General features: G+C 50.7%; 1 protein-coding gene across 3 annotated transcripts; it reads left to right on the plus strand.

The window, feature by feature from the left end:
* The first annotated feature begins 2,006 nt into the window (after nucleotides 1-2,006).
* RHBDD2 (rhomboid domain containing 2) lies at nucleotides 2,007-13,066 on the plus strand. 3 transcript variants are annotated; one of them, XM_033426354.2, is made up of 6 exons: nucleotides 2,131-2,269; nucleotides 3,884-4,008; nucleotides 4,108-4,269; nucleotides 4,341-4,748; nucleotides 9,489-9,639; nucleotides 12,106-13,066. In XM_033426354.2, exons 4-6 carry the CDS (start codon nucleotides 4,586-4,588, stop codon nucleotides 12,461-12,463), a joined length of 672 nt encoding a protein of 223 aa, XP_033282245.1. In that variant the 5' UTR covers nucleotides 2,131-2,269; nucleotides 3,884-4,008; nucleotides 4,108-4,269; nucleotides 4,341-4,585; the 3' UTR covers nucleotides 12,464-13,066. The 3 variants fall into 3 exon arrangements, with proteins under 3 accessions (XP_004268857.1, XP_033282245.1, XP_033282244.1); XM_033426353.2 differs by lacking the exon at nucleotides 4,108-4,269; XM_004268809.4 differs by lacking the exons at nucleotides 3,884-4,008; nucleotides 4,108-4,269 and having other exon boundaries at nucleotides 2,007-2,269.
* Nucleotides 13,067-18,101: the final 5,035 nt, after the last annotated feature.

The raw sequence follows: 18,101 nt of genomic DNA on the forward strand, positions 1-18,101 counted from the left end.
ACCATTGGGTGCTCCCTGCATTAGACTACACAGCCCTTGGCTGTAGGATATGTGATGTCACCACAACTCTCATCCTGCCAGGAATCCAAATGCAATTATCCCCAACCCCCCGGTAAGTGGCGAATGTATCAACACTCCATATGCGTTTGTTTGTTTATGGAGTCTTAGAACTGAAGGTCCAAAAAGATTTTAAAAGGCATCTAGTTCCACCTCCAAACTGATGCTTGAATCACTTCAGTTTTCTCATCAAGTCCCCAGATTGCCTCTGCTTGCACACTGTAGTCACAGGGAGCTCACTACCTATTAAGGCAGCTCATGCCACGGATAGACAGTCCAAACTGTCAGAAAGTTCTTTCTTTTTTAAAAAAATTTACTTATCTATTTATTATTTTTTGGCTGCATTGGGTCTTCGTTGCTGCACACGTGCTTTCTCTCTAGTTGCGGTGAGCAGGGGCTAGTCTTTGTTGTGGTGCACGGGCTTCTTATTGCAGTGGCTTCTCTCGCTGCGGTGCGTGGGCTTCAGTAGTTGTGGCACTCAGGCTCAGTAGTTGCGGCTCACAGGCTCTAGAGCACAGGCTCAGTAGTTGTGGTGCACAGGCTTAGTTGCTCTGCGGCATGTGGGATCTTCTGGACCAGGACTCGAACCCTTGTCCTGTGCATCAGCAGGCGGATTCTTAACCACTGCACTACCAGGGAAGTCAGAAAGTTCTTTCTTAAGTCAAGTGTGTCGCCCTATCATTTCCAGGTCTCCCCTCTGGAGTAACACAGGATAAGTCTACTCCCCCTCTTCAGGAAAGCCCTTCACATAGTTAGAGCCAGTGGTCTGGACCACTGAAGCTTCTCCACGGAAGTCTCCCTGGTCCCTTTAATTGTCCCTCATCAAGATATGATTTGAAATTTCCCCCTTTCCTCCCAGTCCTAGCCACTTTGTGTTGGACAAGCTCTAATTTTCTACATCCTTTTTCAGAATATATGTCTGAAAGTAGACCCAGAACTCCTGGAGTGGTCTGATGGGCACAGAGGAGATGGGACCATCACCCCCTTCCTCTTTCCAAGGCCCAGACTTTGGTTCCAGCAGCCCAAGTCCCCACTCGCTATTTTTAGCTGCTCCACCACACTTCTGATTCCCGTTTTGCTTCCTGTTGAGTAAAACCTTAATTTTCATGCCCACTGCTGCGTCGTGAGCAGCATTAGTTTAAATATACATAGCATTCATTGAAATATGTCCCATTGATGTATATTTATATCCAGAAAATTACATGGTTATATTTTAGTACTAAACACAAAAGACGAAAAGAATCTTAGGTTCTCTTTCTGAGGTTCATGGGCACACAGATATTGCCAGAACTACTGAGGGGGGCAGACTAGGGCTGGGAACGGATCTGAATGTCCAGCACAGACAGTGAAGCATTTGTTTATTTTTCAGTAGTCGAATTTACATACATGTAGCAGTAGGCAGGATATTAGAGGGAAGTAGTGAAAAGGGAAGAAAATCGGGGCCTAGCAAACAGGAATTCAGATCCTAGTCCTACTGCTTCCCACTTGTGACCTTGGGCAAGTCACCTTCCAAAGTATCTGTAATCAGGGAAACCATATTCCAGTTGGCTACTTTAAATAGCTGTTCTCTGGTGAAGGTGCTTTTCAGACTTTAAGGGCTGAAATAGACCTTGGTTATCACTGTTGCTACATTACATCCCTTCGGGGACTTCAGTAGTCCCTCCTTCCTCTCCCACCCCTGTTTCTCTAACCCAGGCACCTTGCCAGTAGCCAATTCCAGGGCATAGCAACTGGGGGGAACCTGAGCTCTAATTGTCTTTGCCATTTAACTGCATTACCCTGACACCAGTTTCTTCATTGGTATAATGGGGGTAAACACAGAAAAGGGGGGTGCTGCCGCCAGAGGGCGCTGTCCTACGCGCGGGGGAGACTGGCCAGCGCGACCGGATTGGGCAACTCTGCACGGGGCGGGGCGTCTGGGAGGCGGGGCTTCCGGCCACCTCCTCCGCTGTTGCCATGGGAGACAGCCGCAAGGAGGCGGAAGGAGCCGAGAACCTGCCGGAGTCGCCTAGGGAAGCGGGAGCTTTGGCGGCCATGGCGGTCTCGGAGCCCGGGTACCGGAGCTGGTCCTTGTGGCCCGAGGTGCCATCCGCCACCTTCTTCACCGCGCTGCTCTCGCTGCTGGTGTCTGGGCCTCGCCTGTTCCTGTTGCAGCCTCCCCTGGCGCCCTCGGGCCTCTCGCTGCGGTCCGAGGCTCTGCGCAACTGGCAAGGTGAGCAGGGCGGGGCCGGACCCCGGGTGCCAGACCTTTTCCTCCGACCTCGCCAGGCCCTGGGCTCTGGCCTCCCAGCATCCGCGTCACCCCGCCTCTGTCCGCATCATCATTCTGCCCACCTGGAAGACCAGCCCCATATTCCACGTCTTCGTGCAGAGCCCCATCTTCGTCACCACTGTAATGCTTCCCTACCCAGATTTGTTCCCTTACCTGTCTCCATCCGACTGGTCAAGGCCCCCATATCCATTCGTAGCAAAAAGGTTTCATTCACCCCTGCTCCATCACGAAGGAGGATTTTTCTGTTCCCCTCCCTTGTCACATTCACACCTACGTCTGCTTTAAGGGCCCAACCCCCCACTGAAAAATTTTTTCTTTCGCCTTCGTCAAGACACTTGAACTTTATCTGTGGCCACCCCTATAAGATCCTGGCTTCCTGGGGTTTAGAATTTATTGTGCTTCTTCGTTTTAATCTTAATCCTCACTCCGATTCCCTGCTCATGGCGCGAGGGGGTATCTTCTACCTTTGGGAGAGGTGTTTGTTTTCTCGGGGAGGGTGAGAGATTTTGCAGACCAATTAAGTATAAACATCTGCTCATAAAAGATGTTCTTAGTCTCTGTTTCTTACCCATTCTTTATGGGGAGGAAAATGGGAAATTTGTATGACTTGTTTTCCAAAGCACATTCACATGCATTAATCTCGTTTAATACTCACGGTGATCCCATGACGTAATGTAGGCTTTATTGTTGCGCATTATTTAGATGAAACTGAGGCTTAATGCGAAGACTCGCAGAGCTATTGAGTTATATAATTGACACAGGAACCCAGATTTTTCTTTTTATCGTGTGATGTGTTGGGACTGGAACCTTGGGGTTTATGATCCCCAAATTATATAGAATTGCTTCTAGAATCTTCACATTTATACTTGGGATTTCAGTGTCAGAAGTACTCAGCAAGCAGTGAAGTACTCTTCAGATAATGAAGCCTTACAGAGATGGCCTGACTGAGGTACATGGTTCATAGCCTGCCTCCCTGCTCAAATCTAAAACTGGTCCCTCCCAACCTCACCTGAGATACACACAGCACATCTGTCTTCAGAGGCAGATGCAAAATGCCAGCCTAAACTGAGCTCCCTTTTTCTTCTTTACTTCACGGCTTCTCTGGGGCTCACAGGCAATGTGAGTATTAGACATGTAAGAGACCTTTGAGGGCCTCGAGTGTATGCCTGTTATTATACAAAGAGAGAACTGAAGCCGATAGGGCCTGTGACTTGACTGAGCTCAACCAGCCTGGATGTGATAGAGCCAAGATTCCACTCCAAGCCTTTAGGCTCCCAAGTCCAATGTTACTGCCACTTCACCAGTCCCCCTCCTTCAGTTTAGTATTTTGGCCTGTGGGGATGTAAAAGTACATAAGAGAGAGGACTGGTTCTAGAAAAATAAAAGTGAGATTCTTTGCTGTCTTATTGCATATAAAGCGTGGCTCTGCCTCGAAGACTAGATCAGCACTTTCAAGAAAGACTTCTGAGTTCTGTATCTACATTATCAGTGATAGTTTTCTAATCTTTACAGGTGCAAAATAATTCATGGTCCCTTTTTTCTTCCTCTGAACAGCCACTATGGAAGGAGAGGTCAGGATTACAGCCGAGGAGACGGGCACAAAGAGTGTTAAGTGACACCCACTCAATCCACCTGAAGCCGTTACAATTAATTAACCCTCAAACTGCCCGGTGAGATAGGTCAGTATTAAAACCTAAAAAAGGATTATAAAGCACATTGCAAATTTAAAGACCATCCCACGCTAAAAAGTGTTATTTTTTTCCCCACGTGGAAGCCAGTCACAGATAAGACTTGCTCCAGGTCTGGGAAAGAGCAAAGATTAGACATCCACGCCTCTACTTTGAGTCCTGGGTCTTTCATTGTTGCCTCCCTCTGCTTATCCCACTGGCTCCGGGCTGATTTTCACTGGCAATGAGAGCCAGCTGCTCCCCGTTTCCTAGGTGGGTTGTAACCTGGCTTTCCCTTCTTGGAACAACCCACCGTTGGGCCTCTAACTCAGTTCCCTCTGCAGTTTACAGGCTGGTGACTTACATCTTTGTCTACGAGAACCCAGTCTCCCTGCTCTGTGGTGCCATCATCATCTGGCGCTTTGCTGGCAATTTTGAGAGAACCGTGGGCACCGTCCGCCACTGCTTCTTCACCGTGATCTTCGCCATCATCTGCGCCATCATCTTCCTGTCTTTTGAAGCTGTGTCATCGCTGTCAAAGCTGGGGGAGGTAGAGGATGCCAGAGGTTTCACCCCAGTGGCTTTTGCCATGCTGGGAGTCAATTCCGTCCGCTCTCGGATGAGGAGGGCCCTGGTGTTTGGCATGGTTGTGCCCTCAATGCTGGTGCCGTGGCTTCTGCTCTGTGCCTCCTGGCTCATTCCCCAGACCTCTTTCCTCAGTAACGTCTGTGGACTTGGAATTGGGCTAACATGTATCCTTCCTAGAAGGTAACTGTAGAACAATGACATGCCAAAGGGTGAACCAAGTTGTGGGGCCTGGGGGTGTCAAGTAGATAGAGCTGTGAGCTCAGATGTAGGTAATCTGTGTGCTAGCTTCAGCTTTGAAAACCGTGTGGCCTCGGGCAGGTCACTTCCCTTCTTTAGGCCAGAGTTTTCTCATCTGGAAAAGATCACCATAGCTTACTCCTCACACTGGCTCAGCACTGCCAGTTAGTAAAATATTCTGTATTGATTTTTTCCAAGGTGTAAACCTACATTTGACTAATTTTTTTTATTGGAGGAACCTGAACTACCCATGGGCTGGAGATGTTCCATGAAAGGAATAGGAAACAGGTTTGTTTGTTTTTGTTTGGCTTAATCTTTTTCTCAGAAGAAAAAAAAAAATTTTTTTTATGGTAGGCTTTTACCATATGGGTAGTTAAAAACTTAGGATAAGCCTCATATTCCTTGTATAAATATTCTGGCAATTAGGGGAAAGTATTCTAAAATACAAAGTGGTTCTTTTTTAAACATCAGAATGGTAGTGTTTGGAGTTGGACAAGGTGCATTCCTGACATATCTTACAATTTGTGATTCTGTGAGCTGTTAGTGTGGGTAGTGTATAAATCCACATTGATAACATTGTTCTTATGTATCTTATTTTTAAATTCTAGTTTAATTTCATTGGTTTTAAACTTTTTTTCCTAACATGAAAATTTAAAGCTATACACTCCCCATGTAAGCACTACTTTAGCTGTATCCCACAAATTTTGATATGTTGTGTTTTCATTATCACTCAGTTAAAAGTATTTTCTAATTTTCCTTGGGATTTCTTTTTTGATCCAAGGGTTATTCATAAGGGAGTTGCTTAATTTCTAAATATTTGGTGATTTCCCAGATTTCTTTTTGTTATTGATTTCTTATTTCATATGGTCAGAGAAAATTCTTTGTAAGATTACAGTCCTTTTAAATTATTTCTGGCCCAGCATTTGTTACATCTTGGTGAGTATTCTGTGTGTACTTGAAAGGAATGTGCATTCTGCAATTGGTGGGTATAGTGTTCAGTATATGTCAGTTAGGTCAAGGTATTGTATTGTTCAAATCTTCTATATCCTTATAGTTATTCTATTTATTACTGGGAGAAGACTGTTGACATCTCCAGCTAATACTGTAGATCTCTCTTTTTTGCTTTCAGTTCTTATCAGTTTTTGGCTTCAAGTGTTTTTGAAGTTCTGTTTATTGGATACATACACATTTGGGATTGTTGTATCATCTTAATGAATTTACCCTTTACTGTTATGAAATTGACCCTTTAAATCTCTGGTAATATTCTTTGCCCTAAATTCTTCATTGTCTGATATTAATTTACTTATTCCAGCTTTCTCCTTTCTTAGAATTAGGATTTACAAGGTATATATTTTCCCATCCGTATATTTTTAACATGTTTATGTCTACATTTAAAGCATCTTTCTTGTAGATAGCATATAGGTGGTTCTCTGTCTGACAGTCTGCCTTTTAAAGGCTTTTTTAGCCCATTTGCATTTAGTGTAATTATTGATATAGTGGGGTTAAGTCTACCAGCTTGCTTTTTGTGTTCTTTTTGTCTCAAATGTTCTTTGTTCCTTTTTACCTCTTTTCCTGCCTTCAATTGAATATTTTCTTAGTATTTCATTTTATCTTCTTTGCTTATTAACCATGCCTCTTTGTTTTATTTTTTACTGGTTGCTCTAGAGTTTAAATATGCATTTTTAGTTTATCACAGGCTACATTCAGATAATATACCACTTTGTATGTAAGAATCTTATTCCATTGTATTTCTGTTTTCCTTCTTTCCATCCTTTGTGTTATTGTTGTTCTATGTTTTACTTCTACATATGTTATAAACCTCATAATACATTGCTGCTTCTCTTGCTACTCTTAAACAGTCAATTATATTTTTTTAAAAAGCAACATTTACTCACATATTTATCATCTCTATTTTTCTTCATTCTTTTGTGTAGATCCAAATTCCCACCTGGTATCATTTTCCTTTAGCCGAAAGAACTTCCTTTAACATTACAGTAGGTATGCTGGTGAAAAATTCTCTCCATCTTTGGTTCTTTGAAAATGCTTTTAGTTCACTAAATATAGAATTCTAGCCTTCTCTGATATCCTTTCACTTCTAAAGATGTCCTTGCATTACTTCTGGTTTGTATTGTTTCTGATAAGAAATCAGTAATCATTTTTATTGTTTCCCCATATAATTCATTGTTTTTCTCTGGCTCATTTCACAATTTTTTCTTTATCATTGGTTTTTAGCTATTATCTTGTGCCTTGAGGTGGTGTTTTTGTGTTTACCTTACTTGGAGTTTGTTGATCTTGGATGTGTGAGTTTAGAATTTTCATCAAGTCTAAAAAAATTATCGTCATTATGCCTTGAAGTATTTTTTTTCTATCCTCTTTTCTCTTCTCCAATTATATATATATAAGCTACATGGTATTGTTCAGTGGGTCACTAAGGCTGTTGTATTTTTTTTTAATTTTTGCCTTTTTTACCCTCTACATTTCAGTTTGGATAATTTCTGTCACACTGCCTTCAAGTTCAGCAATCTCATCTTCCGCAGCGTCTACTCTGCTGTTAAACCTACCCAGTTAGTTTTTTATTCCTTGTGTTGTATATTTCAGTTCAAGAGGTTCTTCTTTATGGTTTTCATTTCTGTATTGCGATTCTTTATCTGTTTGTTATGTTTATGTTTTCCTTTAAACACATTCACTTACACATTTATAATAGCTGTTTTAAAATACTTGTCTCTTAATACCATCATCTTTGTCCTTTCTGGACCTGTTTCTTTTGACTGCTTTTCCTCTTGATTATGGACCCTATTTTCTTGCTTTGTCCCTTGTCTTGTAATTTTTTATTTTTTGATAAACATTGTGAATACTGTGTTATCAAGGGCTGAATATTGTTGTCTTCCTTTAAAGAGTATTTATTTTCCTAATAGGTAGTTAATTTACTTGTTAAGGCATTGCCTTTTGGGGGTCTCTTCTGAATGTCCTGGGTGTTCAGTGAAGTCTCTTTACTCTGGTTAGAACTTGAGCGTGTCCCTGTCCTGTGGGAGCTCCAGGAGTTGTTAATCTTACAGCTCTTTGATAGTTGTTGTTTCTTCAGTAGCTGTTCTTTGCCTGACTGGAGGAGTCTCAGCCTATGTACGTCTACATTAGTGTTTAGCTAAAGACTCGGGGAACCTCTTCGGGCCCAAGGGACTTGTGGTCCCATCCAGAAGAAGAGGAGGAGCTTCTTCTGCCTCCTCTCCATTACTGACCTGTAAATCGCAGGCATTTTTTCCTCCCTGAACTCTTTGTCTCTCCAGCTCAGGAGCACTGTACTCTGCTTGGATTCCCCGTGCTTGCTTTGGCCGCACGTATACTAAAGTTGGAGTGATACTTGGATTCCGGTTCCTGTGCTGTGGTTTAGAAAGTGCCTCCGGGCAGAAAGCCAGCTTGATCTTGAGGCTCACTTACTTTGTGTCCCTTTTCTTAGGTATCACAGTTTGGTAGTGTTTGTGGTCCAAAGTCTGAAAGCAGTTGTGTGAAATATTGTATCCTGGTTTATAGTTATATATGTGGGAGGACTAGTCTAGTATTGTTACTTCATCAGAGTCAGAAGCAGAACAGATTCTTGAGATCATTCTGAAGTCATCAGCCATGACACCTTTTGACTTCCTTACAGCATTGCTTACCACCTGGAATCAGTATTTGGAAGCATACTGTCATCCCTGAAAGAATTTAGACATAGCAAGGGTGTGTTTATTTATCACAATGACTAGGTACTACCACCATTTGGTGGCTGGTGGCCAGGAATGCTAAATGTCCTATAATGAGTGGAACAGTCTAGCCCAGCAGAGAATTATCTCGCCAGTAGTATTCTAGTTAAGAACACTGCCGCAAGGAACAGTGCTCTTTTGGTGCTTCTGTACAGTCTTCTCTCTGCCAGCACCCCTCTTCTAGCCAGCACCCCTCACAATTTAGGCTTCAACATCCTCATCACATCCTTAGAGAAAAATTTCTCAGACCTACCTAGGCTAGCTTACGGTCCCCAGCGTGGTCATCCATAGATAAGCTTTTGCTTGTGGCCACTTATTCTACCCCAGTACTTGGTACATACTAGATGTTCAGTGAATATTTGTCGAGAGGACGGATGGATGGTGGGATAAAGGCTGACTCTTTTTGGCTGTCTAGGCAGTGATGGGCTGACACAGGTCGGATGACCAGAGTACCATCACATCCCTGGGACCTCCCAGGGCTGCCACAGAGGCCCACAGGAAGCTCAGTTGGTCACACTGAGACAAGGTTCCTCCTATTTGGGACAAAGTACAAGAAGATGTCAGTCCTCCCAGAGGGTATTAGGATAGCCTCCTGCTTCATCCCACTGGAAAGACAGAGATGTGTGCTGGCTTCTGACTGTGATTGAAGGGGCCAGAGGGGCTCAGGAGACAGGATGGGTGTGTCTAGGGGAAGGTGAAATGTTAGCACCTGTCTGCCCTCTCCTGTTGCTGGGTCATGTTCCCTCTGAGGTACAGGGGATAGAAACTCAACTCTTGGTTTCCCCTGAGCTTGAAACTCCAGTCAGATATTATGGTGGAATAAGCACTTACTTCCCCTGTACAATCAATGTGGGCACCTGTGTCCTCTGGGGAGTGTTCAGCCCGCCTCCCTTTAGCTGCCTCCAGTTTTCCTTAATATGCCAACCTCAGATGGCTTCACCTACTGCTACTCCATTGACCTCCCAGAGCGAGTTGCACTGAAGCTCGACCAGAAGTTCCCCTTCAGCCTGATGAGGAAGATTTCGATGTTCAAGTACATCTCTGGCTCTTCAGCTGAAAGAAGGGCAGCCCAAAGCCGGAAGTAAGTTATAGAACTCTGTGCTTTATTCCTAAAGCAATTCCTGGGCCTCTAGAGGGTGTGACTCGTTCACTGTCCTGGGGAATAGGCAAGAGGGTGTGGGCAGCCTGGGCCCAAAAAAATCTGTGCACAAATTTCTCCCGAGCACCCTAGATTCTGCCCAGCTGCATCTGAAGTAGGGCCCGAGCAGGAAGGGGCTCTTGTGCATAATCCCGAGTGACCTGTGGCCCCATCCAGTGGCATTAACAGCCCTCAGCGCCGACAAGCACCCTGTGCAGGTGGGATTGGGCTCCTGCGTGTGACGCTGGTAAGAAGCACAGTCCACGCAACGGACTGGGAGCCTTAGGAGGTGGCATGGCCCGAACCTGAGAGGGTTTTCTTGGCCACCTGGCAGGAGAAGGCGAAGCTTACTGTTTTCCAGTCTAGGCACGTTAACTCTCAATGGAAAGTCCTGGGCAAGCCGCCAGAGCTCACGTAGCCTGACTCCCTCCTTTCAGAGAGAGGGCTCAAAGGGGACAAGAGTCTGTCTCCAGGTAACACAGAGTCAGAAGAGCCCAGTCTAGAGCCAGGGGCTCCTGCTTCCGGGTCCTACTGACTCCCTGTCGCTGGGGCACACACTGCCGGCCTCAGGTGGCCTTCACTGGTTTTTGCCGATGCTGAGAGTTCACAATGGAGGAGGTTTCCTTTCCTTCAAGTCCCTCCCAAAGAACGGATTCAGTACAAAGTCAAGGTGCTTTGTCAGTGGCCCTTTTCTGCTTCAGCTGTGCAGTACATCTTGCCCCCGCGCTGCCCTGGAGGCAGGACTTCGGCTGAATTGGAGTCTGCTCCTTGTACTTTATTTTAGGAGGTGGACACTCCAGCCCTTCAGCAGCTCAGAGCCCTCTGACCATTTCTTTTTTATTTTTATTTTTTTCACCGGGCCGCATGGCTTGCAGGATGATCTTAGTTCTCTGACCAGGGATCGAACCCAGGTCCCCACAGTGAAAGCGCTGAGTCCTAACCACTGGACCGCCAGGGAATTCCCCACTCTGACCATTTCTTAAAGGCAGGGACGGGTACTGGGAAAAATAGAAACGCACACTCACCCATTTTGTTTCAGGCAAGTAATTCCTGGAGTCTAAATGGGTGGGAGGTGTTTAAATCTAGAATTAGGTGTATTGTAGCTTTTGGGCTCTTAATTGCTGTTCTCACAGAATCTAGAGAGAACTTAAGGGTCCACGTTTGCAAATGCTCTCTCCCCCGCCCTCTCCCGTGAAGGAATCCCCTCTAAGACAGCTGCCGATGTTCACCCCTGGCGGCTGGGGGCTGGCTCTCCAAGGCAGCCCCTAATGAGAAAGGTCTTCCACGCTGAATCGCAGTTACTTCTCTGTAACTGTGACACCGTGGTGCCGGGTGATCCTGCTTCACCATGACGCGCTGATCTGGCCAGGGGCCATGGTGACCCTCTCAGCTCCTTCTGTGTCCCTTGCATGGCGTGGTGTTCGATCCCTCATTATCCTGGCCTGCTGTAGGCACCCGGAACAGAACGTGATGTTTTGGATGACCTGACAACGGGACACAGGTAGTATTAGAACACGCGTGTTTGTTTCGGCAGCGGACCTGACTGCCCGGACAGCCTTGCCTCCCTGGAGGCTCTTGTCAAGCTTCTTATCGGCCAAAACCTCTATATTTTTAAAATGCCAGAAGTGCTGTTAAGTGTCCTGTATCTGTACTTAAGCAGCTGATTTGTAAGCTTAGGTTTGGATTGAAATGTATACAGGTTTAGTCTAGTTACCTAACACAGGTATCAGTGGTGTTGACACTTGTTCTTCATATTTGGAACTCTGCACGAAGGTCACAGGCTAAAACCCTTAGAATGTGTCCTCCTTTGTGGCCCCAGCCGCACGCGTCTGTGGTGGGGTCTCCAACCTCAGCACAGACAGCTCCCCGCGTCTGTCATGTCGGTTCCTGCCTGCCAGGACTTTGAGTTGTGAGTCTTTATTCCTGAAGACGTGGGTAGAATATCTCCCAGCAGACAAGGCCTGGGCCCAAGCTCTGTGTTACCCGTTAGAGCCTTCCCCTCCTCCCTCCCACAGAGGGGGATCCATTCTCTCTGGGTCCAGTTGCTGAGCCGACCGCAAACACTGACTGCTGTGATCTGTCCCCATCTCCATCCGGTCCATCCAGTTTGCAAGCTGCTCTTACACCTCAGCGTGTCTCAGGCATGGGCCTGATACCCCTTCTTCCTGCTGACTTACTGCAGGACCGTGAGTGGGCCCTGCCCCCTCTGGGCATATGTTTTCTGTCCAGTTGAGATTGACCTTCCTCCCCGCTTGGCACTTTCGCAGCTGGTTATAGGAACCGTCCACAGCACGTTGTAATAGAAAGCAGTATAGCGACCCACGCTTCGCGCCTGCGGATCGACCGCTGGGCTGCTGTGTGCCCCGGCATGAGTGGCTGAGTGACCGTTTTCTCTCTGTTCCTTTCCAGGCTGAACCCTGTGCCTGGCTCCTACCCCACACAGAGCGGCCACCCTCACCTGGCCCCGAACCACCCTGTGGCCCAGATGCAGCACACCAGTGGCCAGAAACTGGCCCCCTGGCCGTCCTGGGTCCCTGGGCACACGGCCAGCCTGCCTCCGTACCAGCCCACGTCCGGCCTGTGTTACGTGCAGAACCATTTTGGCACAGTTCCCAGCTCCTCTGGTGTCTACCCGGCTTCTGCGGGTGCCTCCCTGGGGGTCCAGCCCCCCGCCCCCCTCAACTGCCCCGGCACAGTGCATTCCGGGGCCCTGGCCAGTTCAGCGACTACAGGCTCTAAGGAGTGCTCAAGGGTCCTGATCCCCTGAGAGAGAGTTTCCAGGGAAGCGATCTCCCATCTCGGCCTTCCGAGGAAGGTCCTTTCTGAGCTGAGATGTTCTTGACAAAAAGTTACTTACTGAACACCTCTATGTGCCAGGCTCTGTGTTGAGTATTTTGATATGTGTCTCTATTTCATTCTCATTCATCCTCGTGACAACTTGGTGAAGTACAGCTTGTCGTCCCCAGTTTACAGATGCAGAAAGCGTGCAGTGAGGTCACGTGGCCTTGTAGTGGCACAGCTGGGGCACTTGGCTCCAGGCCCAGGCCCTGCCCACCCACAGGACACCTGGGAGAAGAGGGCATTGGTGGTCAGTGGCTCGTTTCAGCTCTCCATTCCCTTCCTGTCCTCGTACGTCATGCTCGTGGTTATGCCGTGTTCGTGTGACTGCGTGTGCCCTTTGGGAGCTCCCGGCTGGTGTGCTCGCCAGTCCCCAGGCCTGTGCGTTGTTCCTCCCTTGCGGTGACCCCCCAGCCCCACACCCAGACTTCTGCCCCGGAAGTGGTGCGACGGGCCAGCGTGAGCCGCAGCCGCATGCTTCTGGATCCATAGTGCTGATTACCTTTGTATAAAGAAACAGCCTCCAGCCTGCCCTCGGTGTGTGGTGTCTTTGTGGTCAAGTCAGGCAGACGACTCCCAGCGGGCATCTGGCGTGAGGGCGTGAGTTGAGAAGGTCCCCAGAGAGCTGAAAGGACAAACGGGAGAGTTTGGCAACCCTGAGATTGGCAACAGCGGGGAGCCGCTGTGGTGTTCCCAGGGCTCCAGGCTGGGTCACCACAAGAAGGGCTGCCCGCGGGACCTTATGCCAGGGAGCGCCGCAGGCAGCGGCCGCGGGCCTCTGAAGCAAGGGCGGGGAGGAGAGCCCTGGCGGCTTTGTCGCCTGGTCTACCCGCAGGGTCTCCTGTGGGCCACAGTGACCAGGAAACCTTTGGCAAGTGAGCCCGGGAAATGCAGTTTGCAGAGGCCAGGCCCCCACACGCCACGCAGGGCGGGACAGGGACAGGGATGTGACTGAGCCTGCGGGCGCCCGACCAGGCCGAGGGCAGCTCCTGGCTCCTGATCAGCCTTCAGCTGAGCTCTTTGAAGTGGGCTCACGTTGAGAAGACACGCCACATGCAGGTGTCCTCAGAGACACCAGCACACGCGGCCTTCATTTACTCCTGGAGCTGCATGGCCTGCTCGGGGCTGGCTTTTTGGGAGGCCCTGGGTATTAGAGGTGGATAAGACACACCCACAAATCCGCAGCAGTGGACAGGGCAGTGAGTGGCCTGCACTGGGGCGGGGGGCAGGGCATGAAGCTGAGACGGTGGCTCCTGAGCGGGATTGTGAAGAGGATTCACCAGCCGAGGAGCTGGGGCCCAGGCTGCAGCTGAGACCTGTCTGCAGTCCCGGAGCCTGGTGCCTCCAGCCACACCCAGCATCTTTCCCATCATGTTCACTTGCTGAGTGCAGGCTGCTGTGTGTCCCTTGGACATTTTCCCTCCAGTCCCAGCCTGTATCCAGAGGCAGGTGAGGTGGCCACCTGCTCCCAGTGTGGCACAGTCACCTCCCTCACGTCTGGCCTTCCTGCTGGGCTGTCTGGCTGGAGCTGTGGGGGCCTTGGGCCTTGGGGATGGCCAGGCTCCAGGGCCCTCATGCGACCCCGAGTAGAAAGCCGAAGGGCCCTCAGGGGTCATTCTGTTCAGCCGTCTCCTCCCCCCCTGCTTTCCTGAACGGGGTTCAGGGAGGCAGGGTGGGTCTGGCAGAGCAGCTGACAGCAGTGGCTGCCTGGGCTGCGGCCACAGCTGCTGCGCTGAGACTGGTCCTTAGTCCGTTCCCCCGGACTTTGCTTGGGCCACAGCAGGCAGCCTGGAGCCAGGTCAGAGGGGGCATTTCTCCCCTGAACACGCATATGAGAGGACCTGGAGGGGCTCCCAAGCCCCTCCCCAACTTGCTGTTGAATGATCCGCCAGTGTGCCCCCTTCCGCAAACACCAAGTGTGTGTCAAGCCTCAGGCTGGGCCTGGAAACGGAAAGGTGAGCTCCGTGGGGGCAGAGAACCCCCTACCCCGCTGACACGCGGTAAAGATCTGTTGAGCAATTGAATGAACTGGGATCCCTGCCCTTGGGGAGCTCAGTCTGGGGGTGGGGGGAGTGGATGATTAAAGAACTGTAATTCAGCAACGCTGTTCAGGCGCTCCCAGGAGGCGCCCAGACCAGCCTGGAGAGCTGGGGGTCGGTCTCGGATACCCAGCACACACGCTTCCACGGGGGCGAAGGGGTGACTTTGGAGGGAGGGAAAGAGGAAGACCCTAACCACTGGCTGTTAGGAGGATGAAGAATACAGCACGTTTGGCAAAGGGAAGGCCATTATTCCCCGCGCACCAGAAACCTCTCTCTTATCCCCAGGCCAGGAGGGAGCCACTGTAGCCAGAGACGCTTCCAGACTTCATCCAGTTTCCCCTTTTTCGTCAGCAGGGGGCAGCAGAGAAGCAGCCCCTTGGCTGCCTCTGAAACCTTCCCTGGGGCCGGCGCTGGGGGAACAGGAGGAAGAGGGATCGCTCCCATCCTCTGAGGAGGCCCCTCCTGGGAGGGAACCAGCTTTGTGGTTAACCGCGACTCAAGTTAAGGGCCTTGAGAGGCATGGCCGCCCTGCCCTGCGAGGCCTCCCTCCTTCACACACCTGCTCCTTCATTCTTCCATTTAACAAATGCTTTGTGAGCAACTGCTGAGTTCCAGGCCTGTGCTTGGCTCCGGGGACGTGAAGATGGAGAAGAACGAGTTGAGCCTTCAATGCACTCACAGTCCATTAAGGGAGACGTGCTCTATGGAGTGAGAGAGAGCAGCCAGGTGCAGAGGTGAGGTGAGCCCACCTTGCGGCGAGGGTGTCAGAGAGGAGACTTCCAGGAGGAGAGAGTTACCCAGCAAGGGCAGGGCCCGGAGGACGCCGGGTGATGGTGTGAGCCGAGACAGGAAGGCGGGGATCCAGTAGGCAGGGCGGAGACGTGAGCCCGGAGGCTGGGAGGGCAGGTAGGAAAGAGTTGGACGTGCTGGGAGCCCGTCCTGAGGCCCTGGCCGAGGGGTGGGACAGGCAGAAACAGCCTAGACGCAAAGTGACTTTCCGGGGTCACACCAAGCGTGTTGCCGAGCTGAGAGCGTGTGCACAGCTCTCCCATCCGAAGTCCAGAGCTCCTGCCCTGCCTGAAGGTGCCCGCTCGCCCTCAGGTGGTGGGATGGGGGAGGGCCCCAGGTAGGGGTGGAGGCAGGACAATCCTGTAGGATGAGGTTCCCCCAAGCGTGGAATGAGGGGACTGGGGAAGGGCAGAGCTGGCCTCGGAGTTGGGTACTGGACCTTGGACTCCTGAGACCCGCAGGGGCACCTCCCCTAGTCTGCATCCCAGGATGCTCCCTGGCCTCTGCTCTGCCCATCTGTGCCTGGACAACCGCCAGCTGCAGGAGCCGCGTCCCCCCACCTGGACCCAAAGCTCGGCTCCTGAGGCGCCTCCACACCATCTCCAGATCCCAGGCCACCGGGATCTTGCTCTGTTTTGAGCCTGGAGCCCCTCCCCAAGAAAGCTTGCCTGTCCAAGTCACATCCCAAGGCTGCTTCCTTAACGGAACTCCTCCTGGGGGCCTGGCTTCAGCACCCCCAGAGCCAAGGATCAGGTGGGCTACCCATAGAGGTGACACTGGGACAGCTCAGGCCTTCCCAGGGCCCGGGGCAGTTGGGACACAGAGGGCCCACACAAATACGCACACACACAAACACACACACATACCAACACAGGCACATGTAAACACGGACACGACACTTTGAACTCACAAACCTGGGCCCTTACCCACACATAAATTCAAGTTCAAATAGGTAGGTACCCACGCACAAAAATGCACACATGTGGTTAAGTCACACACCTATGTGTATTCGCACACGTACACGCACAAAATTGTGCATAGGCTGGTCTGTGCCCCAGTACATGCTGTACATACATGCATGTGCACCTGACACGTCACAGAGCAAGGCAAGCCCTTGGGTGGGAACCCCTAACCCCCCCTCCTCGACCTTACCTGACATGACCCTAGCCTCCCTCCCCAATCTCATCTCCCACCACCCTCCTGCTTTCCCCAAACAGACTGCTGCTGGCACGACGTGAGATGACCAGACAGCTGGCAGGAAGCTTCTGGAGATGAGTGAAATCTTTAGCAGCAGGGCAGCAGGAAAAGCCCAGCGGGCTGAACCTCCCTTCCAAGCGCCCATCACACACTGCCCGGAATTCCACCATCAAAGCCATTCCTGTGGGTTAGGCTCCTCCGACATTGAGGTACCCTGGAAAAGATCCTGCGTCCAACCCTCACATTGCACTTGGGAACGTGAGGCCCAGAGAGGGGAAGTTACCTGGCTAAGGACACCCAGTGAATCCATGACAGGGCCAGCACCGAACCCGGGTCTCCTCACTCCTGTTTGCTCCGCTCTTCTGGTCGCTGGGTGGAATGGGCTGGCGGGCAGCTGGGATCACAGGCAGGCCCAGGCAGCGGCTCTCACCTGGCCCAGCTGAGCCCACTCGGCTGTGCTGACGCCAGGAGTGGTGGCAGGGGGTCTCGGTCCTCACAGGGTGTCCTGAAGCCCCCTTCAATCAGACTCTGCTGCCGAGGCGGGGTGGCCTCGGTGTACGAGAGCTCTCTGAACCCTTCCAGGACGGTGGCACCTCTCCGGAGAGATCAGGAGCTCAGAAGAGCAGGTGAGACTCCTTCTCCCATCAGGCTGGGCCAGGCCATGGAGGCAGGACACACAGGACCCCTTCCCAGCCTCATCTGCAGCCTGGGGTCTCCCTGAGGAGAGGAGAGCAGAGAGTCCCCACCCACCCCTACCAGGGCTGGACGGGACGGACCTCCACCTCTCCTGCAATCTCATCCGCACCTCTAGGGGATTCCCTGGCGGTCCAGTGGTTAGGACTTGGTGCTTACACTGCCACAGGCCTGGGTTCAATCCCTGGTTGGGGGACTAAGATCCCGCAAGCCGCAAAAAAAAAAAAAAAAGCTTACCATCCCCACGTCTAGCTCCCCTCGCCAGGACCACACCCCCGTACACTCATCCTTCTGAAGGGAGATTTCGGGGGAGGCTTTTAGGGCACAGGAGAAACGCTCCCCCCATGAACCCCAGCGCAGCCCCTTGCCCCCTTACCCTCTGCAGTGGCCAGGCCTCGCCGGGCCTCACCTGGGAAAAAGCGGGTCAGGGTGACGAGGAAAGACCCCAGCAAGGTGGTGTCCCACAGCACCCACACACGTGGCCACAGCAGCGAGCCCACCACCTGCGCTGCACCCCGGAGCGCAGCTTGGAGAGCGATCGCCCCTCCCCAGGGCTCGCACCTCGGCCCCTACCCTGTCGGGGGCGGCAGCCTCCCGGCCCAACTTCGGTCATCCGCAGGGCCTCCCACTCTGTTGCTCACCCTTTGGTTAGGGTCATGGGTTGTAATGTGTCCTCCCCACCAAAATATGTTGAAGTCCTAACCTCGGTACCTGTGAATGTGACATCATTTGGAAATAGGGTCTTTGCAGATGTAATTAGTTAAGATGAGGCCATACTGGATTCAGGCAGGTCCTAAACCCAACGACTGTTGTCCTTATAAGAAGGCCACATAAAGACACAGGGAC

Source organism: Orcinus orca, chromosome 16, assembly GCF_937001465.1.
Source record: "Orcinus orca chromosome 16, mOrcOrc1.1, whole genome shotgun sequence".
NCBI lineage: Eukaryota > Metazoa > Chordata > Mammalia > Artiodactyla > Delphinidae > Orcinus > Orcinus orca.

Coding starts and splice junctions, on each gene's coding strand:
- RHBDD2 (XM_004268809.4), top strand. CDS start 2,014: ATGGGAGACAGCCGCAAGGAGGCGGAAGGAGCCGAGAACCTGCCGGAG. Junction 2,270..4,340: donor GGCTCTGCGCAACTGGCAAG/GTGAGCAGGGCG, acceptor TTCCCTCTGCAG/TTTACAGGCTGGTGACTTAC. Junction 4,749..9,488: donor ACTTGGAATTGGGCTAACAT/GTATCCTTCCTA, acceptor TGCCAACCTCAG/ATGGCTTCACCTACTGCTAC.